The sequence below is a fragment of the Strix uralensis genome, chromosome 3 (genome assembly GCF_047716275.1).
Source record: "Strix uralensis isolate ZFMK-TIS-50842 chromosome 3, bStrUra1, whole genome shotgun sequence".
NCBI classification, from domain to species: Eukaryota; Metazoa; Chordata; class Aves; order Strigiformes; family Strigidae; genus Strix; species Strix uralensis.
In genome coordinates, this window is record NC_133974.1 from 50,950,749 (window position 1) to 50,975,174 (window position 24,426).

Below are 24,426 nucleotides of genomic sequence, written 5' to 3' on the forward strand. Positions count from 1 at the left end.
TGCAGACTTATGAAACAGCCATTCTAGTCCCTGCAGATGTGGTCTTTGTAGGAGATTAATTTAGTTTGGTTTAATAAGCACTTGGGACCTTGTGCTATATTTTATGCACCTGTGGAATGGTCCAGGATCACAATACCTGGGATAAGTTCAGAGGAGCAGCTGATAGCTATGTCTGGTTGAGTAGCTGGATAACTGAAGTAAATGGTGCGAATGCCTTCCTCAGCCACTCCCCAGACCACAGAGACCTTCCTCTCCCTTATAGAGGCAGGTGGGGAAAAGGAATCAAGGAGATAAAAATAAAAGCAGAATGTCCTTAAGGTTCCACCATTGCTCAGAAACTGTATAAAGTGTCAGGAGTGTATTAATACACAGCAATGACTGATTCACTCAGAGTTTGACAGAGGGGTATAATACTTTGCTTGTAGTTTACCTGGAGAAAACGAGACAACAAAAATTTCTCAATTACAGGCAAATATCTTAAATATAAGATTACTTGATGATAAGGGACAATTCATGGTTTTTTTTTTAATTAAGGTTGAAGAATAGCTTAAGAGCAATCAGAACATTCTGGTGATAAAAATACAAAAAAAGTAATTAATTTTTGCTGATTTCCCTTTATTAGTAAAGAGTACAAGTAAAAAAAAATTGTACTTTTGTGAAAAAATAAACCAGGCGTACACAATTTTGCAGTATGTTTCGTATTTCTTTCACACAACTGAGGTGAGATGGCTCGGAATATCTCCAGCAGAACCAAGCTTCTAGCGGTCCTAAATCATTATGAACCAATTAGTGTAGATGCAAGACAAAATGAAGATGATGTATGGCTCCTACTGTATGTAATATGTAAAAATCAGAGCCAAAAAAAGCTGAAATATAACTGTGGTTGAATTTAGGTATTTCTTTCAAGCACATGTTTTACATTAGCAAAACTTCATGGAACTTCACAGGTGAAAACGTACAGTGGTTAGCTAAGGCAGATGCCTGTAACTGCCACTGACTGGGCTAGTCCATGCTTCTCAGTGCTCCTCTTCTGTCTTCAGCCTCCTGCTGCAGCAACAGCACAAACTCAGGCAGAACTGCCAGGGTCTTGGGAAGAGAGAAAATGCCAGGGCAGGCATGAAAAAGAAAGTGCAAGCAAGAAGGGGTCTGATGTTGAAGCCATTCTCCAGAACAAAGCAAGTCCTGAGTTCTGGATGCTGCTCCTAAACAAAGATTGTGTCTCAAGGTTGCTTATTATACATATAATATTATGGTATAATATAGGTATATATTACACAGAATATTATGTACATTATGCAGGATGTATTTTCAGTATATTTTTAGAGGATAGAGTTTTTATTTATATTTTGCATTCGGTGGAATGCAACACACTGGTTTACGACAAACAAGCTGTGTGACGGGGAAGAAGTGCAGGGGGAGAAGGAGGGAGGAGAGAATTTAACAGAAATAACTCCACTTAGTGTTTGAGTGAGGGATGTAATGAAATCTGTTTGCTGTGCTAGCTGTCTCCAGATTGGGCTGTAATTACACCACAGAAGGAAGAAAGGTAGCTGAGTCTCAATCTAGATCATTTATGTAAACTCAGCCTTCTTGTCAACGGCGTTCTCAGATTGCATGCATGCAAACCACAAAAATCATCTCCTATGAACAAAACAGAGACGGTCTCAAATTGCAGGCTTCTGATACACCTTATATGCTGTTGTAATTGGACTTTAAAATTCAACACACTGAGGTTCAAAACTTCTCCACTATTTTCTGCATTTTATTCAGTGCGGTGAAAGACTGTACTCACAGAAGAGCACTTCTTCTTCCTTTCTGCCAAAGGCCGATGTCTAGCCTTACAAATTAACATTTATTTGGCTTAAATGAACGCAAGTGTCACAAACCTAGGAAATTCTTTTGTGTAAGACGGTGTTGAAACAAACTGCTGGATCTGAGGGAGGGATATTCCCTCCCCCAGAAGAGTTGGAAAAACCTCATTCTTTGACCCAGAGCAACATATTATATACTCACAGTATAAAACCCAGGCAATCAGTTCCCTTAACAGAGCCAAATTAATATTTGATTAAATATTTTAAAGCTCCTACTTACCATGCTTGACACATTTTCTCAGCAAGTTTCTCAAATACAGAAAACATTAGGCACAGGGTAATTTTACATTTGAATACATAAAAACAGTGTGAGGAGACATGACTGCATGCAGACAGAGAGAGGATTTCCCCCCATTAATGCCCCAAAACACCCTTCCCCTTGATAAGCACGTATGTTAACTCCCGGCTTTGGCAGCTCACTCTCTCTGGGCAGGTTTGAGCAGGTTTCTTGTGACACCTGGATCTTCACGCCCCTCCATCCCTCCCTTGGGCAGGAAAACCACCGGCCTCCGCCCTGGCGCCGTCCCCGCCGGTGCCCAATCAATACCGACTTATTTCCTGTCCATTTGCTGAGGTCACGGAAAAGGGACTCATTAATTATTTCTACCGGTGCAGCCTCAAGTGTGCTTCTGGCACAACAAGCGAAAGCTGGCTGTGACCTTTTTTACTTCCCCCTCCTGAATTTTGCTGGTGGTGGCGGCGGCCGGCGTGCGTTCCTCGGTCAGGACGGACGATGAGGTGACCAGCAGTGCGGGGCATTGTTGGCGCCCCCGCAGGGTTGCTCCCACCTGCGGAGGGAGAGCATCTCCTCCTGGGACAGCGGGTCAGGGAAACCTGGTCACGGCGTAGACGATGTTGGCCAAGGCGGCCCTGGCCTCGGAGGGAGGGAAGCTCTCCAGGGCCGCCAGCGCGTTGTTTCCGTGGCAGCGGCAGAGGTCGATGGCAGAAGTCACACCTTTGCCGGCCTTGATCGCTTCCTGCAGCTGTCAGAAAACACAGGCACAATGTGGGGGGTTTTGGCAGTGCCGCACGCACAATTATCTCTGAGAGCACAGGGCTTCCACCGCCCCTTCCCGAGGTAAAGGAAAGAACCAAAGCCATCAGACAACGCGCTTAAACATTCTCAGCTGCTCTGTTTTGGCTCCCCACTACAGCAAAACTGTGGGTAATTTAACCTATATCACCCATTACTTCATAGCCTGAAAGATGCTGGCTCTCCAAAGGGCATACTTAATTAAAAAAAAACCAACCCACAACGTTTTTAAATATCTGGGCATTTCATATCTAAGCCACTGCCTGAGAGCTTTTGTACAGAACTGGCAGACCAGCCACTCACTCACACCCTTGTTTTCTGCAGTCAAAAACTGGATTTTATGAACACCCATTTCATCCTCTGTTTTTGGAAACAGGCACAGGATGACACACGTTGAACTCTTGTCTTTTGTAATACAGGCTTCTATTTATATACCATATGATTAACATTTGGTACAGTGGACAAAAGCATATTTTGTCAGTAAAATGTGTTAAACTTTATCATACTGAGCTCTATCCATGCAAACTCATCTTCTTTGGTAAGGCTAGGGAATTTGACAATGGTTTGGTGATACACCCTATGAAAAAGAAAATATTTTCATGGAATAACAGACATTTCATGGCAAGCTGTTGGAAAGATTTGGTACCTAAAAAACTTCGGTAAATAACAGGTTAAATTTCCTATGAAATAACACAAACAAAAAATGTTTTATCCCAGTGTTGCAACTTAGTGGAAGCTCTAAACAGTAATCAACACTTAAGGGCTTTTTTATTTTTAATTATTATTTTTTCCTGAACAGCATCATGAGAGTGTCATGAAACACTGTTGTTTTCCACCCTAAAATACAGGTGTCCCCAGACCTACTCCAGGCTGATGCCTCATGCCAGAGCCTGGGAACCAAGGCCAGGTGGATCTTCGGATTTGATTATCCCAAAAGCATGACAGCATTTCATGATCTTTAATGTGACCCACCTGGCTTTCATAGCTGGCTTACATCAATCACTGTATCAGCTTTTAAAAAAAGGGCTTTTCCTGAACACAGGTAACTAATCATACACCGTTTTATAAATTGTTTTTTTCTCCAATACACAGCCCAATGCCCCAATTAATTTACAAATACATCAGTATAACCTTATCAATCTAGTTTAAATCACATTAAAAAAAAATCTAAGCTATGACTACATTGTAAAAGTCACCCATTTTATATAGATACTTGCATTCATACACAATGAACAACATTTCTTATGTGAATACAAACTGAAGTGGATTCATTATCTGTATTTAAAGATGAAATTAGCTGAAAGCATATTACAGCACTTGAGTGTTCAAGTCCCAGTTCATAAAAATTTTATTCTCCACTTCAGTTAGAATCTTCCTGCACTGTGCGCTGGAAAGGAACTTGCCCTGAGGCATAAATGCATTGCATAGCTAATTCAACATGTCTTCTAACGAATGGGAATCAGCCATGTAACCACAGCTCCACAGCAAAGGTGGGGATAGGCGAGATGGGGTATGCTAGCAGTGTGAAAAGGTGTTTCTTCTCTCTTCCTTGAGGCACAACTTTGCAAGATAGTAGAACCCACACATCTTGAAGCAAACTCTGCTGCTTTGCTAAAGCTCATTAAAAAGGTTTAGTGTACCTTGTAATACTCATCTAAGTATATACTGAGATGTAAACAGGAAAGAAAATAGCTCCTAAGAAGTCTTCAAACTGGTCAAAGGTCAGAGGAGCTTAGCTTAAGCATATATGATTGCATATATGTTCTATGACTTACTTATAACACCAAAATCTGGGAAGGGGGAGAATCCTAATGCAAGGACACAATCCATTTACACACTTGTCTTGTGTAAGCCCTGAGACACACGTAGTGCCTTGAAGCCAAGACAATTGCAAGGCTCATGTCAAACTATATGCAGAGGAATCACTAGACAAAAATCAGACTAATCTGCTACTAATGTTTCGAAGCAAAGTTCAAGGAACCTCAGAATGAAAGATACCTGCTCATATGGCAGGCTCCTTCCTTAGCTTTCCAGCTGGAGATCATCCTATGTAACAAACAATTTATAGTCCTTAAGAACTTATCTGTTTTATATTCCATTTGCAGAATCAGTTGGTCAACTCAAACAAGCATACACTGTGGCAAACCAGTCTGGATTAACCAGACTGCACACTGCCTCTATCTCAGCTGGGGTTATAAAAGAGAAAAAAAAAAAAGAACAAGAAAAAAAAAGGGGGAAAAAAAAAAAGAGTACAAATTGGGCTTCTTGTAGTGGGATAGTTATTAAAGAAATACAGCATATAACTCCAAAGGAAATCAGGCTTCAGTAGCCCTGGTGTATGTGAAAAAACCCTAATTTAAGACTTCAGCTGTACTGTTAGTTGTATTACACAGTTACACTTTCACACTCTCAATTTTTGAGCTTCAATGATTTTATGTAATGAACTTCACAAACTAAGCACATAGTAAAAAAAAAATATCAATATATCCAGTTTAGATGTATTACTTTTTAATTTCATTTGGATAGGAGCAGCTAATTTTTGAGGCAAATAAACAGAAAAGCAAAATTAACTGCTTTTATTTGTTACTTTATAAAATTTAATTAAGCCCCCTCTTTCATTTTTTCTAAATAGAGGAATCCGCTCTTTTAGTCTCTACTTATATGGCATCATGTTGTGCATCAAACATATTTTCACTTGTAGGAACAATTTCATCCATCATTAAAATACAACCTTCCTCAGAATGGAGTTCAATAATTAAAACTGAATACAAGTCAAAATACAGATTGCTTCAACAGTTTTCTTCAGCTGAACTGCTAGATACGCTGGAATACTGCATTTTAACTTTCAGGCTTTTGTTCAGACCATTGGCACTAAAGCCCTACTTCATTCTAAAGGTGCCAAGAATCTGAAAAAAAAAATCACCAACTCTATTTTGGTTATTTAAATTCAGCTTAAAGAATAGTCTTTCAATAGTGCAGCCAAGTTAAGACTCAGATGAGAAGTGATGCCCTTGCACAACACACCAGCAATGTTTTCCTTCAGCACCTTCTGTTCTCCTCAATATATTCAGACATTGACCAGGCCTGACAGTTTTGCCTGGTACACATGAAGCTCAGAACGCCAGAGTTTTATGTCTGAAGGTTGTTCTATGAATCTAAGGAAAAGCAACAGCAGCATCATTATCTTCACAGTCTGGGAAAAATGATGCCTGGCTGAGCACTGAGAACAGAGCACATCAAGAGCCTCGCTCCGTTCAGCCTGTTCTACCTGTGCTAAGCCCAGCCTCATCCATTTGACCTGCAATGAATTTATCTTCATTTCTTCTCATTCCCTAGTCTTTGTCTGGAAGGAGGGATGGCTCTGATCAAGAGTTACAGAAAGAGTGAAAGAAAATAGATATGGAAAGAAGTGCTGAGGGTTTCTCATTTTGAGTGCTCTGAATACACACAGGAGGACAAACTGCCGAGTGAGAGACTGGGCTCTATTTTTCCAGTCTCTTCCCTTCTCGTCATTTCCTTCTCTTCAGTCATCTTATACCAGCAAACCAAGAGGGATGCTTTCTGGGCCCTTCCAACTTTAAGGCTGCTTTCCACTATCTCCCTCTGCACCCACACGCTCTAGGCACGTCCTGCAAATAAACGGGAACATGCCATCGATTGCTGTTGAAGACTGTCCCTTGGCAAAATGAGTTTTATATCAGCACCTTGGTTTCAAGCTTCCATTTCATATCCTTCAGGAGACAACCATAAGCACCAAATAGTTGGAGCTGGGGCATTTCCCACTCAACCCTCTGAGGTTTGCTGGGCCAAGAACAGAACCAAAGCCCAGAACAGTAGCCACTTTCTATGAAAAGGGGGATCTGGGTTTAAGGCCTTGATCTCAGGACTGCTTCCATCTCTCACATTAAAAACTACTGGACAAAATAGAGGTAGTTTTGGAGCAATAGCCATGTAACCATATATAGTCCATTCATGGTTCTGGCCCTACACACGGGAATAGAAGGGATGCTTACGGATGAGAACTTTACTTCTCTGTTCACTGACTTACCCTTCTAAGTCCACCATAAAACCAAGAGAGTATGCTCGTGTGTGCCATCTCTCTGCTTATAAGTTAGTAAGATGTTAAAACTAAGATTAATAAAATAAAGCCTGTGTTGTTTAGGTCATACCATATATAAAATTGCAGTGAATTTGCATTCCTGCTCCTACTTTGTAGAATTAATGTTTGGAGTATTTTTATTAAGTATTTAGGCAATTCATAAGGGATATTCTACATTTGGGTTAACAACCTTGATAGGATCTACACAGCTTTTAGATTCTACTGATCTGTTACAAATATACAAAGAGTTATGAAATGGTGATGGTGGTGGTGAATCTCCAAACCAACTGCAAGTTATGATACTAAATAGTCATCCAACAGAAGTTGCCTCTAACTAGATTTGACAACATTCAACTAATTTCAAGTTGATGACTAACAGGCCAAGAGGTCCACATCCTGTTTTTCTGATGTTTCAACTATACTCTTTTTCCTTCATAGTTAGTTATCTACACACATTTTTTTCCTGAAGCAGCGTGTCCTTGTAGCAAAGATCATCAACCACTTCTTGGGCCATGTTAACAAGTGTACTCAGCAAGCAATTACTGCCCTTATTTGGGGCTTGTGGGACCGTGTCTGGAGTGCTGTGCCCAATTTTGGGCTTCCCACTAAGTGAAAGACGTTGTCATACTACAGCAAGTGCAGTGGGAGGCTACCCAGATGGTACAGGGCTGGAGCAGTACATGGTCTACAAGGAAATGCTGGGAACTGCTTATTTCAGCCTTAAGAAGAGAAGGCTGTTATTGCTGTTCCACCCGCCTCATGGGCAAGGGAGTCAGAACTGGACTCTTCTTGGAGGTGCACATGGAAGGGATAAGAGGCAGGTTGCAGCACGGGAAATGCTGATTAGACCCAAGGAAATTATTTTCCACTGGGAGGGAGGTCAAGCACTGGAACAGATCGCTCAGGTTGTCTGTGAAATCTCTGTCCTTGCAGATACTCAAAACTCAACCGAGCAAACCCATACTGGCTCTGCTTCGAATGAAAGGTTGGACCAGACATCCCCCAGAGGTCCCTTCCAACTTAAATTATTGTGTGATTCTGTGAATAAAGTAGAGCTCGAAGTACTATGTTTCCCAGTCCCTTTGTTTTAAAAAAGCGAAGAGCAAATTTCTCACCCATACCACAGAAGTTAAGTATTTGCCTTTCAGACCAACTGTTCTAGATTGCTGTCAGACAGAAAGGCTTGTCGGAGGGCAGCAAGAGGTCAAAGAGGCAAACTAGGGACTGCTGGATTTTGGAGACTGAAGAATTAAAGGAGACAAAAACTAAGCAGGTGTTTAAGTACAAAGAAAACCAACTTCAAATCTTGTCTGCTGAGACTTTTCTGCCTTATTTCCTACCCAAAGGAAAACAGATTCCTTTCAGATAGCGTAGGGAACAACAAATTTGGGGGGCGGGGGGGGGGGGGAAGGGGAGGCTCCCTGAATATATGGTGAATATTTTGGCCATACTAGACTCAGTTTCTCATTCTCCCTTCAAACATAAAGTCTTTTTTTTTTTTTTTTTTGCAATGGTCAAATTTAGGATTAATTGTTTAAGTGACAAGACATCAACAAGTAATTTCAGATTTTTTTTGTTTAGAAGAATGATCCTGAACAGCTAAATTTCTTATAAACTGAAATCTTCAAACATCATGAATTCTCTCTGATCTTGAAGTGAGCTAAAACATTCTATAATTCTGAAGTGCACAGTACTCACTGAAACAAAAAGAAACCCCAAAACACAAAATTTAAATTGATCTGTAGCCAAGTGACTGAATAATGCTCTAAGTGTTTGCAGTGTTCTGCACTGATTTTCTAAATTTGTTTTCTCTTTTGTGGGAACACCATGCTCAATAAGCACTGATGTTTTAGACTGCTGAAATGTTACTTTGAAAGGGTACCAACATGTTTCACATCAAGTAGATCAATTTTGTCAAATTTTTCCTTTGTTTCTTAAGTACCTTGGAATGTCTCAGCATCCATTCTTACAGTTTTTGTGGTTGGACACAGGGTAATGCTCTTCCTTCTTCCCAAAATGGGCTGGACAATCATTTATTTGCATTGCTATGTCATAAGATAATTTTTTTTTTTTTTTAAATCTTCATTGGCTATATGTGGCATGATATGGCAGTTGAAATTGGGGCAGTATTTATCCAATATTTGCTTAGAAACTTTTTCTATAGAAAAGGTAAAGAAATGCATCTTTAAAGGGCATAAACACTCTGCAGAAACTTCCATTAGTAGAGCAGGATTTATTTTCCTTACTCATCTGACAAACAGAAAAATTATCTTTTTACTTCAAACTCAAAAACACCCTATCTAGGAAGAAACCAAATCTGGAGAGAGTCACCCCCAACAGCAGAGGAAAGATGGCCTGCTTACAGGGAACACTGCTACTCCAGCTGTTAGGCAGTTCTTGTAGCACACTTTGCCAAAAAAATTACAACTCATCCCAAGACACTGATTGATTGTACAGACCCTTTACTATTTTAGAAGAGATACCAACTCGTCCTCGTTATGCCTTTCCATGTCTTTCACAATGAACTTAACAAGGCCCACTAGCTTTTAAATCTAAATGATGGTAGTGAAGTGATGAAATCTTGCCAAAAAGCATGACTTTCTTAAATTACATTAATGCAAACACTGATTGTTAATTGTCATCTTAGCATACATAAGCAATTAACTTGACATTTATGTTAAAACATGTAATAGTTGTTTGCTTTAATGAAACAAAAGTTGTGCTGGATTCTCACCCCAAAGAAGGCATGGAAAATATCCACTAATTAAAAACAAAGATACAACTGATTTTTGGTATTGGATGTACACCTTGATAATTCAGATAGGGTTAATTTCAACAAAGGAGAAAATTGCTTCTTCTGAATGGTTTTGACTGCTTTTGTATTATTACTAACACATCTAAAAAACCCCATATTCATTAAATCACTGCCTATTATGTTTTTTTAATATATGTAACAAAAGCAACTAATGGCAGTGGCTGCTCCAAAACATACAAGAAAATTTTAATGGAAAATAACCACAGGTCATAAGCATCTACAAACAACAACCCTGTTTTTAACTCTTTGCTGCATTTCAGGAGCAAGACAGTGAATAGCCTATGGCCTATAGTCCCATGACACATGATGATTCTCTGGCATTTAAACAAACAAAACTGCAGGACTGCTGTCATTTACACCACGGGACTGTGAACCTGCTCTGCTGACAGCACTGCAGCAGGACGAATGCACTAACCATGGCAGTCAGCAGTGAGATGGGGAAGGGGAGCCATGCGACTCTTGCTAATGCAACTGATGGCACTGTGTTGTTGTTATTTATTAGTTGCATGACAGTAGGCTACCACTGAGAAACCTCGTTTCTGAACGTGACCTTTCCCATTTTTCTTCTCTCTTTCCTACCGTATGGGAAGTCAAGACGCTAGTGCCATGCAGTGTATGAATGGCTGGATCTACCACTTCTTGACTCATGCTTCTTTCAGTACTGTACAAAATCTGCTCCCTGTGTTAACGTCATGCACAGTGTTTCATATACGAACCAACAAAGTATGTCACAGCATGCTATGGTGATGTACCATATTTCCCCTGCCAGTTTGGAAGAAAGGCATGACAAGGAATGACAGAGAGCAGAGCAAATGGACAGGGCTACAGCAAAAAAAAAAAAAGAGTTTTGTTACATTCTCTTTCACTTGACTTAATTTATCTTTTCTCAATATCACATTTAGAAAAAAAACAACAAATCCTTGCAGTAGCATACTAATTTGCTGCAAAACACAAGACTTATTTCTTTATTTAGCCTTATCTTATAATTTTTCTAGAGCCTTAGCCAGAAAACAAGAATTATTCCTAGCTTACTCATGTCTGCTACTAGCTGTGCCTTTGGTACACTCATTTAACAAGTCTCTATAATGCCAAGCACCATTAAGGCCTTCACTTCAGTGGAGAGTTTTTAATCAGTATTATAAAATAGTATCAATTAAATTGAGACTCTCAATTTGTTGTTTTAGAATTACACAGCTTATCTTGCATGCAAAATGGATAAAAGCTTTTTGATTTTAAAAAGTCTGAGATTTTTACCAAAAATCCCACATACAAACGAGGGTGACAGGAAAGTTGCTGTCTGTTTCAGTGACATACATGAATTTTGTCCCTGCCATATCTTGGTACCTTCTCTTTTGTCATCTGAACATCTCCACTAAAACAGAGCTGAAGCTACTTTTTAATCTCTGGAAGAGACTTTCAAACACCACAATGATGGATCAATAATTTGTCTGGATGCGGTGTGATAGTATAGGAAAAAAGAGAGTGAAACATTCAGATACTAATGTGAGAAAATATATTCAGAAACAGAGACCTTAAAATAAGTCTTTTGTGATATCAAAGCCCTTCTGATAAAAACATTGAGAAAATCTGGGAGAAAAAAAAATACTAAAAAATTTTGTAGAACATAGTGACCTTAACGACATGACAGTCTTAGACCTAATTAATAGAAAGTATTTCACTTCTATATTTATGTCAGACCCCTCACTAAATTTAATGGTACCATCTAGATATTATTTTTTGTCAGTGAAAAAAAATCAGGGTACCATTTTAATAACATGCATAAAAAGAACGATTCAAAATTCTTGAGCAGTCTCAAAATTGAAATAGGACCTTTGCCTTTTAAGGAGGCCTGTTAAATGGGTGGATCTCAATTTCTCAAATTTATCTTTATTCATTATTTTAATTGAAAGCCATAGTGAGTAAGGTAAAATATTCTTAAGCAGGCTAAACAGATAACAATTTTTGTATACATATATCTATGAATTCAACTAAAGGAACAGCATTTTTATCTCAACTAAGTGGCATACTGACGTTCATAATAAAAATTAAGAGAACAAAAGTAATGCAAATTTTCAGAAGTTCTATAGCTAATTTTGGTGACCTTTGCTTTTACAAAATTAAAGAGGAGATAATTTGGAGACTCTGAGAAACAAGCCCCCAGATTTGGTTAGGAATGTTAAAGTAATTCTAGCAACTGAATAGAAAGATGAGAGGGAACCTTGATGCTGAGAAGAAAAGACTGAGCAACGTGCAAAACATTGACTCTAGTGATGTAGAAATAAAGACAACACAGCAAAGGGCAAAAAAGAAATATTAAATTCTAAATACATGCCTTCTAACTGGCTGTGTGCATGCACTGGCCAAGGTACTATGCTGGGGTGAGCTACAGGTTACTGGTTCTCTTAGCATGGATGTAACTAATGGCCACTTTTATTTTAAACAAAGAAACATAGAAGAAAGGGACGTGACATGATCGTTTTGAAACTTGCTTCTACAAAAGCCAGAGCTGATTATTGTTTGAGCTCACAAAAACCATGCAGAATTTTTCACTGTCATTACTGAACTCATAATATCTGTGTTTGTCTAAGAGATGATTACCCAGAGCTAATAAAATCAGATGCTTTCTGGCTGAAGTCAATTGCTCAAAAGAGAAAACTTGAAGGGCTTTTCCTCCTTCCTTTCCTTTTATTCAAGTGTCCAAGTTGCCTAAGCACACTATAAGTTTTTAAATTTCATGGGAAAGATCCAAAATACGAAATCATTTCAGTCAAAATACAGAATACAGTGACAAATATTTAATTCAGTAAAGCAATTTTAGATGCTTCTCTACCTTCTCCCCCCTCCCCTTTTTTTTTTTTTAAAAAACTATGGAAATGACATTGGGTGGATCACAGTTCTAACAATTAAAAGGAGAAAATCCATTCTGGACTTACAAAAGCAAGTAGCCGAGCTTAAATATTCACAGAAGTATCTCAGATACTCAGACATACTTGAGAAGAAAAAAATTTAGTGCTCTCACTGGTGATTTAGAAAGTCTTGGTTGTATCAGGAACTAAAAGTACGATGATTTTAAATAGCAAGCTAAGGTTGAGATCCTTTTTATCTTCTAAGAGGAAGGATGGACAGAAAGCTTTTTTAATAATCCGAATTACAAATTTGCTTAATACAGAATAATTATAATAAAAGTCTGACCTGTCCTGTGTGTTACCTTTCCATACTAGCAGCAGTCATAGCTGTAACACTCTTCAGGCCCAGTTCAAGAAGCAATTCTCAATCATGCGTGTGGCTCAATAATTTATATATTATTTCCCATTGATGCTGGAGATAACTAACTGGACCCTCATGATCTACTTAAGACTCAGAACTAGTCAGGCTCATGCTCAGTGAGCGAGCTGGGGTCATCTTCTGCCTCCACCACAAGTATGCTGTGCTCCAGTATTTAATGAGGGGAACCTCTCAGCCATCTCCTGCAGCTCTCTAAGAGCAGTGTCCCAGATAATTTCAGTAGATAAACTAGTTAGTTCAGGTCTGCCTTTACTATAGAGCCATCCCAGTAGCAAATACAGTGTGACTTAGCTAAAAGTTATAATGGGGACCGGATTATAAAACATGTGTATGTATATTTTTTAATAGATGTCATGGCATTAAGGTGAGATTAAAAAAAAGGTAACAGCATACTCTATCAACATAGAGAGACCACTGATGGGAGCTAACCCACGAATGACTGCAGAAAAAGGTGACAGCAAAAGCTGTCAGAAGCCTGGTTTCAAAACCAAGCTTGGGGAAGCAAATGGTATAAAGAATGGCAAAAATGATTATTAAATAGCTACATTTGATATTTACAGTACAGCTGACTGTTACTGGCTTTTTAAAATCAAGAAATTGCACAAGCCATTCTCTCTCCCTCCATATACACACGCACAAATTATAACCTGACTTTAATAAGGAAGTTTCTCTCAACCGTCAAGAATATTCTTGAAAATATTACAAACAACATTAAAAATAATGAGATCTAAATGTAATTTACCAACCTTCTTGTAGTCCATTATATTTCCTCTTCCTTGTGCCTTAAAGAGAAAGAGAGATTTTATGTAAGACGTTACATACTACAGACTAGAGTTGCAAGAATAAAGAATGCAATTAAAAGAGCTACTACTTTAAACATATCCGACTTTCTTTAGGAAGTTGATATGGAAAAACTTAAAATACAACCAAATGTGTTACCCATTTATACAACATGGTTCTGTTTCAGATGACAGCTGCAGATACTCGATGTAAATTTTTAGGGTTTTTTATTATGACTTGTAGTTAAACATTTGTTGAATCCAAAATGTTTTGGTCTTAAGAAGTCTTGCTGTTTGCATTAATCAATCTCTCCCCTGATATTCTGAAATAAACCATACTTCATATCAGCAATAACAGGATTTATTTTCTTAAAAGAGAACTCTATGTATCTCTATAGTGATTTGCACACAGGTAATAGTCTAGAGCTCTCAATAGGGGATGTCAGGACCATGTCAGCGCTATTAGACCTACGTTGGAGGTGCTTTTGGTTTAGAATTGTATTCAAGTATCAGCATCACCCTTTACTTAAGCAGCAGATACAAACAACCTAAAACTCCTAACACATTCAGAAAGAAGTATGAATAAATTTTAAATTTCTTCTCACCCAGACACAGAAAAGTACATTGTCCAAATTTCTCAATTTTGTCATGATGTAGCAGAGATGTCTATGTCTTTCTCCCCCAGCGGCAGTGCTCGGACAGACCCAGAGCATTCCTGCTCAACCAACCTGAAGCCCTTTCCTCAGGTCAGATCCAGCTGTATCATTATCACCTCATCCAACTCCAGCTCTTCTCTTTTCAGGCACAGTGAGAAAAAAAAATAAAATCGCCAGTTTCTTTCCCTCTAGCCCCCACAAGGGAAGACCACAAACCTCAGTTCTTCTGGAATGTGTCTCCTGAAAAGATGGAGAGGTAGTGTCCTAATCTACATGTCCTCTGTGGGGACTTCAGAGAGCAGCCAAGAGGAGCAGGCCAACTGGCATAAGGAGAAGAGGAACACTGTGTGGCAAGCACAGCTTAGAAGAGATGTTGCCGAGATGGCACAGATTTAGAAAATAGATTAATTTTTGTAAGGGAGGAAAAATAAAATAAAGAACCAACGAGAGACTAAGCAAGCAGAACAGGAAGGAAAACAGTAGATAACAAAATGATTTCTCTGAAGGAGAAAGGGGACTGATCCACAAAACCTCTTTATTACTCTCTTTAAGCTTCTTAAGAATCAGCTTTTCTGGAATGCATATTAAGAAAACAGCCTGATAGCATTTGGGAGTAGCAAAACCACTGCCAATAACTACTTCCTTATTTGTGTATTCCCATCTCTTTGATTTGCCAACTTTTATTCATACCGGTTGGATCTTGCAGCTTCTTCAAAATATATGTAGTAGTTATATTGTGTATCAGAACACACCAGAAATATGTTCTTTAACAAATGATTGCCTATATGCAGATTCACACTGCAGTGGAGAACTTGCCAACATGGTTGAGGAAGATGCTTTTTAGTCTTAGCAATACCAGAAGAGGTGTGCTCAGCATGCCTCCTCCCGCGTCTAATACACATTACCAACAGCAAGAGTATTTTCTCATGCTCTGTTCCTCTCAAGCATTCAAGTCAATGGCAGCTGTGCTTCTCCAAGCAGCAACCTTGTTTAATCTGTTTCCTAAGCCTTCTTTACTACAACTGCACCTTTGCTTTTTTTCTTTCTTTTTATTCTCATGGCAGTTTGGGTCTGACTTTTACTGACCCCAATCTCAGACACACACTTTTTCTTTTTTCCTTTTACATCAGACTTCTGCATCTGGTTTAGCTTCCTCAAAGGTATTAAGCCTGATTTGTAAAAGGTATGCACTTTTGTCAAACTTGGATAACTTTCTAGGTCTCACTGCGTGGCTGGGGAGCTCAGCTTCTGAATGTTGGGGCTCTGGATCCTCAAAGAAAAGCATCTGCTTACCAGCATATTAGACACACAAACAGTCAACTCAGGTCAGCCCTCCTCCTGAACACCAAAGATCACCATGTGTCAGTAGTGAGGGACAATAATACCATGACATCCTTCATTAATAAACGAAGTGGTGTGAAATCAGCTCACCTTGCCAGGGAGAAGGATCCCTGAATCCCCTACGAAATTACTCAAAATGCATCAGATAAACCATCCACTTGTGGTCTGCTTAAGACAATGCTTTTGGAGCAGGTTATCAGGATGTTTTCCGAGATTGACTTTTCTTTTTCAGATGAGATGGCCCCTTTTACATGTCTTAAAACCTATACTTGAGAAATGCTTCCAGTCCTGCTTCTTCTGAGAAGGCTCAGAAAGATATGGTGGAAAGCACATGGATTACCTTGGCCTAGATGAAATGGTTCAAGTTTCTGACTTACTTCTTTTTTAAATTACAAATGCTATGAGCTAACATGGATTCTAGACCTGTTCTTGGGGATTCTACTTAATTTCTTCACTCAAACTTCAATCTTTTGTACCTCACTGCTTAGGTGTTGGATGTCTGTTGAAGCCAGAGAATTTTTGTTCTTGTCTAGCAAGAGGTATCTGTAAGTGGCTAAAAGTGACCAACTCTTCTGTCTTTTGACCCCTAGGAAATGCTCCATCCTATAATCCTGGATTATCTGCTAAATTTTAAGAAAACAGGGCTTTCCAAAAGCTCAGTAAGACTGCATTCAGCAACTATTACAGCACTTCATCAGAAGAGCAGCATTCAAGCATTTCTTTGTCTAACACAGTGTTTCCTAGGAACGATTTAAGGTTGGATAGGTTGGAGTTGGTTTGGTTTTTTAAATATTTCAGGACTCTGCTCCAACCCATACTCTTTTAAAAATAGACACTTGACCGAACAGTTCATTGGACATTTCAGTTTTAAACGCACAAAGGTGGGGGGTGTTGGTGGTGAGGTCAGTGAGGACAGGAGAGACTCGGGTCTTTGTGGATCATTCATTCATGTTTGAGTGTGTATATATATATATATATCTCCATGTATACACACACACACATACCTACACGTTATTTTCCTCCTATGACAAGTATTCCCGCTATACACATCCCAAGTCCTTTTTAAGGACTCTAGATTTCATCCAAATCAGAATCTAATCTTCTCAAAACACATACAATTTAGTGTTGATGCAACCTTCTGCATCTGGGTATCTCATGTGGTTTGCTCTTTCCAAATGAAGAGACAAGGGGGCTTTTAAAAGGTCTTCAGCTCAGCAGCAGAAAGGTGCACATGGCTATCTCCACTCAAAGGCTACCTTAGGAACAGCAATTGTATCCAGGCCTCTAGCAAAAGAACTGTGGTGAGGTAATCACACAAGTTCTGGGCACTCCACGGCAGTTCAGGCATCCTTCATGACCTCTCTGAAGACTGCTTTCACCTAAGTGAAATGCATGACAGGCACTGAGTCCTAGGCACATGTCTTCTGAGCAGTATACCACTGTGGAGGCTACTAGGTGCAATGGGGCTCTCTACCTCCACTTTCCTGAACTCCAAGACCTTCCTGAGGAGGAGGAAGCTGCCAAGGGGACGTGCTGTACTTAATCCATCGTGTGAATGCTTATATGGGCAAACAATCAACAGAGAAAGCCAGATACTTAGCAGTAATTAAAGGTCACGATTTCCATATGCTTCATCATAAACTCAGCTACTAAGAAAAATTCTACCTGACAGGGACTGAGTGCACTGTGTGTACTTTGCCTATTTAAACCATACAAATGACATTGCACAAGAGGGTGGCTTATGAGTACTCTTATGAGTACTGCCAACATGAGAAAGTCTCTGGTTTGAGTGCTTGGCCTGCACCGAATGTCACACGGTGAATGTGACTATGGATGATATCTCAAAGAGCTTGTAGTTAGTAAAAGGTAATTTTCCTTTCTAAATCGACACAAGCCAAGAAACGCTCCTGGATGAGGTCTTCCACTCTGTGTTGAGCTAAAGTAGTAGTTAGCAGACACTTTTGCATAGTGCATGTCACTTCTCCGCCCCCTCCCCTCCCCCAGAGAGAACTGCCTCATTGTTTCTAAGATGCCCATTTTTGGTATGAGAATTGGTAAGCAGACAGACGGCACTCCTGGAGACCCGCGACCTCCTCTAGATTCTGCAGATGGGAAACTGTTTCAAAGCTTTTATACACTGTGCTGTAGTAATACCATTATTCTCCAACTGCAATCATCCAAATCCATTTACATTCAACTCACATACGAGCCTTGTGTTGAGATCGTAGAATTCCAAAATTCCTTGTCACACATTATAAACTACCAGCCCCTAATTTCAAAATGACAAAAGGTTTGCTTCACTTTAAGATTCCCCCAACTCCATACCACTGTAAGGTTGTAGATTCTGCAGACTTCCCAAAATTTCACTGCTGAAGAGACGACTCCGCTTGCTTGCGGTATGTGAAGGCAGGCTGCAACCTGGCCATCATGAATGCAGAACTAGGCAGTGGCTCAGGCTCCACACCCTCTACCTGACAGTCCTGCTTTCAAACCAGCTGGGAAAGGAGCCCTCAGCCAGCACATCACATCTTGAATGAGCATGCTTGCACAGAGCTAGCTTCTTATTGAAGGCAGAAGCCATTCTACTGAAAACTCTAACAGCTGCAGGAATTTCCAAATGCTAGTCATCACTGCTGTTTAGACAGACAAAACATGTCTGACTGATGCAGGAACTCACCAAAATGGGCAAAATTAAGCATTCTCTTGTTTTCCCCCTTCTCCCTTCCTGTTGTCTTCTACAGTTATCTATTTGCACTTCAGCAATACCCAGGAAGATATTTATGGGCCTGAATCCTGCTGCGCTACATGGTACATAAAAAAGGTCTACACCATGTAGCTATCTTATTGCCTTCCTCATCTAAGGGTTAGAGGAAAAGAACAGCTGAATTAAGAGAACGAAGAATAAGGATATCTACCAGCTAGATCTCACAAATACTTTGTAGTGGTCAGGAAGCCAAGTCCCCCAGATCTTCCCCCTGCCCCCATCCAAAATTACTGCTCCCAGAGCCAAGTTGGCAGAAGGAAATGTGTGCCTACTTTTCAACCACTGTAATGCAAAGCTCTCTGCTTTAAGCTGCCAGTGAAAGTAGCTTTAAGCTAAGACGGGACTGCACAAGTAGTGCAGAGGAACAGACATATGCTCCACGCAAATGAATCCACTTATTACACTGACACACAGAAGTTTTGACAGAGCTCGACTGTCAGGTCCCTAGATTTCCCCCTCTTGAAAGCATGGAAGAGAGAAGTGTTAAGTATTGGAAAGCAGAGGCAACCTCTATGTTGTCCTTTCCATTGTTAGTTTCTAAGTTTCTCTGAAGATTGAAAGTATAGATAGGAAGAGAGATACAAATGGCAAAACTAGGAAATTCTAAACAATAATTTACCTCTCTGATCTGTTTAATCCATGCCTCTCTTCCAAGGAATTCCTGATGGAGGACTGCAGGAGCAGAATTCAAACTGAAGGCCATCGTGTCACTAGAACTTTCTTTAACAAATGGCTGAAGGTCTGAATGTAGCTGAAAGAGAAGAACACCTTTCTTCAATTGCCAGGACGAGTTTATACATATCCACCCACTCACCGAATCCAGGTCCATATCCTGATTCTATACCTACTCACCACTTTCTGCTTTGACACTTGTACTTTGGTTGCACTTTTTCAAGTATGGGGGAGGGATAGGAAGATGTTGAAAGCATTGCAGTGGTGGAAAGTTGTGGCAAAGAGAAGCATGGAGAGAATCTGCAAAGAAATGGGTAAAGGACAGCTTGCAGAGCTGGGCAAGTGATGAGACACACCCCGGTAGGCAACTGTCAAGTGGCAGGAAGCAGAAAAAAATATAGAGGGAAGAATGATCCAGACTTTGGTGGGAAGAACATCAGTTTTCAATCTGTGAAGGGTAATACATTCTACTTTTCAGTACCTGAGGAAGCCGATGCAATATGACCCTCCTTCTGACAAAGAAAATGTTACATAGCTAGGAGCTTTCTTTGAAAATTATGCAATCCTTTACACACAACTATTTGTCAATGGTGAATGTATTAATATTAAAGCATACACAAAATATTAAGGCTATAGTCTGCACTAGAAGCAATCTACTGGTAGAGTTGTACCTAGAAATAACATATAGTGGCATTTCTACGGCAGTAAAGCTATGCTTTATAAAAGCACTTCCTTCTCCTGGAGGAACCAGAAACCGTCTAAACCAACTCAGCTGAAGCGGATGAGAGGTCTGTCTGCCTGTCTCAAGCTACATCTATACTTGCAAGTAGTGCAATACAGTAGGAGCAGATCTTTAGGGCAAAACAAGAGTGCCAAGGATCCAAGTTCCACACTGTGTGTGTTTTCCTTTGCACTTACTCTAGCTGTGCACTGAAATAGACTTCTAATGGAGGTCAGAGGCCTTCTCTGGGAAATCCTACTGCTGCAGAGGTGTAGGCTGCTTCTGTCTGTATCTGGTGACCTCCCTCCTTATCCTCCAGCTACCCGCTCTGGAAGTTACCTCCACAGCAGATTATTCAGAAGGGAACGTATGCAGGTCCTTCAGCCACTGCAGCTCATGCATCAGCTCGTGTGCTGCTGCAGGCAGTTGAGCCTCTTGGTACAAATCTCTGTATGGCAGCAGCTGAGACCCAACACATGTTTTCTCCTGCAACTCCTGTTACTGGGACAGAGGCCTCAAGAACATAGGAGCAGAGAAGGTAAAGTTTTAAGTTGCTACAGAAAGATGCACTAGAGGGACATTAACAAAGCCTTGAATGAAATAAGCCACATTGCTTATCACAGTGTGATTTTGCCAGTTCATAAGCACTGTTCATACCAGTAGCTTCTGCAAACTTCACACCAGGCAGCAGTCAAATCTCTCAGCATCACTGACCTGCTAGCAAAAGTCTACAGCATAGTGGCAGTATACAACAGAGCTCAAGAGCAACACATCTTACAAGTCTTTCTGTATTTAAGATCCCAGAAGGAAAGGAAAAGGTGTACCTTATGACTCATAGACATGTGCTTTCCATACTGAAATGCCATGTCCTGAATCTCAGCGCTGTGCTTTGCTAGCTCCATTGCAGCCTGGCAGCTCTTTGCCAGCAAGGCACTATGTGACAGGAAAACCTGCTCCTTCCACGTAGATATGCTGATATCATCTGTAAGACAGTTCTCCTGAAAATGAAACAAAGGCTAACATTAAAACACCAGAACTGCAGCTGTGTCATCTCGTAGAAGTGTGGCACAGGATAACGTGACACGTGGTGAGTAACAAAACTCTGGGTGCCACGGTGCCAAATAAAGGGCATTCTTTTGGGGATGAGTAGGGAAAAGTATCAGAACAAATATACTAGCAGCTTCCACAAACAACATTTTCATTTTCTGCTCAAAAAGAACAATGCAAAATATGTGGAGCTGTCAACAGATTCAACATAGATCTTTTTCTTAATGACTGTATCATTACACTGAACATTAACAGCTGACATATTCCTCACGAGGGACTGGGGGGGGGCGGGGGGGGGAGGAGAAGAAAAAGAAAAAATAAAACAAAACAAAAAAACCCAGAGTACAACTGCACTTCAGCCCCTTGCCAGTTACCAAGAATCAACAATCCCAAACAAACTTGAGAAGTCCCTACAATTTCTCCTTTGTAGTCAAGAAAAAAAATAATTACAAAAGGTATTAAAAATCCTTATAGAATTGCATTGGAAAAATCAAGGGCTGTGATGGAGGACTTGTACCTCTTCTACTTCCATATTAAGGATGAGAAATGAAAGTATTAAAAATAAATAAATAAAGCTGTGATTTAGAAAATGACAGGTATTAACTTTCCCAGGGGACTGATAGAGATCTCAGTGATGCCTCTAGTGAACTTTATCACCTTGACTGTAAGGTCAAAGATACTCAACACTTCTCAGAATCCTTTGTATCCAAAATATTAATTTGGATTACTTTCCACAAAGTGTTTTAATTAACACACATCCAATCTTTTCCCCCTAAACTCAAATTCAGCTGGGGGTACTTTGGCTCACGAGGTGTTAATATGCCACTATTCTACTAATTGGTCTTCAAAGCTTATGACTTGTAATCGTTTGCACATACACATTACTGTCACACCTTTAGGTACTCTCTAAAGAGGGAAAAAAACCCAAAACCAGAAAAGACAACTGTTTCGCTTAGAAAAAAACTAAAATCAGTAATGAGAAGCAACAGAAAAAATTTCAAGCATATAAGCATTAAAAAGTTTGTAATTTCTCAGTTCAACCAAATCTGTAGCATACACTAAGCCAAAGGTATTCTTTGAAAAAGTAATATTAAAAAAATTTCTTATATAACAAGCCTTTTCCCTCAAAGTGACGTCAATTAAATTACTTAGAAATGAACAAGAAGTAATTCTGTGTGACCCTATAGTTTTCTAGCAAGGTATTATCTGTCATGAAATCGGTAACAAATGAAATAGAATCCATCCGTTCAGCTCTAATTTTCCTCCCTTATGGATATCACCCAGAAGTGCTGCGTTACAAGGGAGAGGATAATTTGAGACTAATGGAAAAAGTAGGAGAATTCTGCAATGCCAAGTAACACAGAGCTGTATCAAAATGCCTTTGCTTTCAGACATACTATTAACTTATACAAGGAAAGTGAAGAACAGAGAAACCACATGTTTGCTATTATGCATATGATAACTTACAAAGCCAAGCCTAAACTTTGCTCGTGTTTCATTTTACTGTAGTATTTTTGTTTTAATATCTTAACTCAGCCCAGAGCATGTGCAAATTCCCATGACTGGCAAAATGTCAAAATGAGCATTTAATTCAAGTAGTTTCCTATATATCAAGTCTTTTTTTTCCCACTCAGATATAGATCAATTTATTTTAAATTTAAAATCAGGAGCTCTTGGAAGACGCAACACAATCTTTTCTTTAACAACCAATCTGCTCAGTGAAAAAACAGTATTTACTAAAATTTGCTGGATGATATTGAAAATTGGCAGTGATTTTTATAATTATTTGTTTTAAATCCAACCAAGACAAAAATATTCTAGAAAGGTATTCTGAAACAATTTATTAAGTTAGAAAACCTTTCAGAAGACCCATAAGTTGAAAACATTTGCTTGCTGCAACCTTTGAGCAGTAACAGAAATGTGGACATTGTCAAATATCAGCTGCAGGAACTGAAGAAGCTTAAACAGTAATTGCAACTCATCATATACAAGGAAATTAATTCTACGATTTGTTAAGAAAATATATTCTTCTTAAACAAGTTTGAATTTCATCACAGGATTGAAAATGATGGCACAAGTTACTGTCCACTACGTGAACACCATGTAGGAGCTTCAAGCATCCAAAATAGACATCTAACTTCAAAAAAAAAAATTTAAAAATTTGAGACACATTTGAAGATACAGTATTGAAATCTTAAAAACACAGGTATTGTGAATCTCTGGGTTACAGAAAGAAGCCAGTTGTAAACAGACATTATGCCCATTTGGATGTGCTTTAGCATATGAGCTTGCAAGCCAAAATAAATGTAGCTGATTTTAATCACAGAATGTCTTATGACCACGTACCCCTAAAGTTTCTGCTGCTTAAGGCAGAGGCAGACACAACCTTTCTTCAGTAAAGTTTCCCAACAATCCAAGCTTAACTCTCATGTTATATATAAACTGTCCACCAACCACACCGCATTCTTACAAGGGTATGTATGACAATATCTAAACACTATTTTAAAACATCAAGGGAAAAATGAAACTAGTTGTAGATTGCAAAGTCTGTGAAATCTGACATCATGACAGCACTTATTATTTTAAAAGAAATTTTCACTTTTTTTGCAAGCTTTGTTTTGTTTTGTCAACAGTGGATATTTCAAAGGATAAATATAAAAGTGGACATTAGCTGTCCCAGAAGACTCATAGCAGCAGCCTTTCATATAAAAGCCTTTTTAAACTCAAATTAATTCTAGCTGTAGTTGACAGTGCTCAGACATTCAATTAACTAATGCCTATGGAGTCACTGCATTCACAAGTTCTGTCACCAAGAAATGGGTCCAGATCACAACCAACCCTGATGCTGTCTGGGTAGCAGAAGCTGGATGAAGAGAGCCGAACCTCTCACAATCCCTGGAAGAAAGCAACCAACTCCAGATTCAGTTTGGATATTGTTGGCATGGGAGCACAGGGAAAATATCAGAATCGAGCTCTGTCGATCACAATTTCCTATGGGTAATTAAGAACAGCTGAAGGTACTCCCATTTTACAAATGGCAAGGTTGGTTACTCTTTTGTTAGAAAAATTGGCTAGTTGAGATTTTTTGTAAGCTACTTCCATAATTTAAGTTGGGTTTGAAACAATCATCTCAGGCAATAGGAAACAAAAACTTTTAGAAAATGGAATTGCAGGACAAAATATGCAATCATAACTATCAGGAAGGGCAGCTTTTTGTGATGGTAACAAGGTTCCCCATTACAAAAGTGGCACTTACAATAACTCAGTTTGATTTGTCACACCAAAGAATATGCTTATACACAGTTCGGTTGAAAATATACTAAGGAAAATACGGATGAAAACT

At 39.4% G+C, this 24,426-nt stretch overlaps 1 protein-coding gene across 3 annotated transcripts in view; it reads right to left on the bottom strand.

Annotated features, from left to right (window-relative positions):
- Positions 1-594: 594 nt before the first annotated feature.
- Positions 595-24,426, bottom strand: part of PDSS2 (decaprenyl diphosphate synthase subunit 2) — a 125,892-nt gene continuing 102,060 nt past the window's right edge. For all 3 annotated transcript variants that reach the window (XM_074862219.1, XM_074862218.1, XM_074862217.1), the window contains 4 exons: positions 20,861-21,034; positions 19,263-19,394; positions 13,850-13,885; positions 595-2,854 (listed from right to left, as the gene is read on the bottom strand). In XM_074862219.1, coding sequence (XP_074718320.1) covers positions 2,696-2,854; positions 13,850-13,885; positions 19,263-19,394; positions 20,861-21,034 — 501 coding nt within the window. In that variant the 3' untranslated portion in view covers positions 595-2,695. The remainder of the gene's footprint in view (positions 2,855-13,849; positions 13,886-19,262; positions 19,395-20,860; positions 21,035-24,426) is intronic.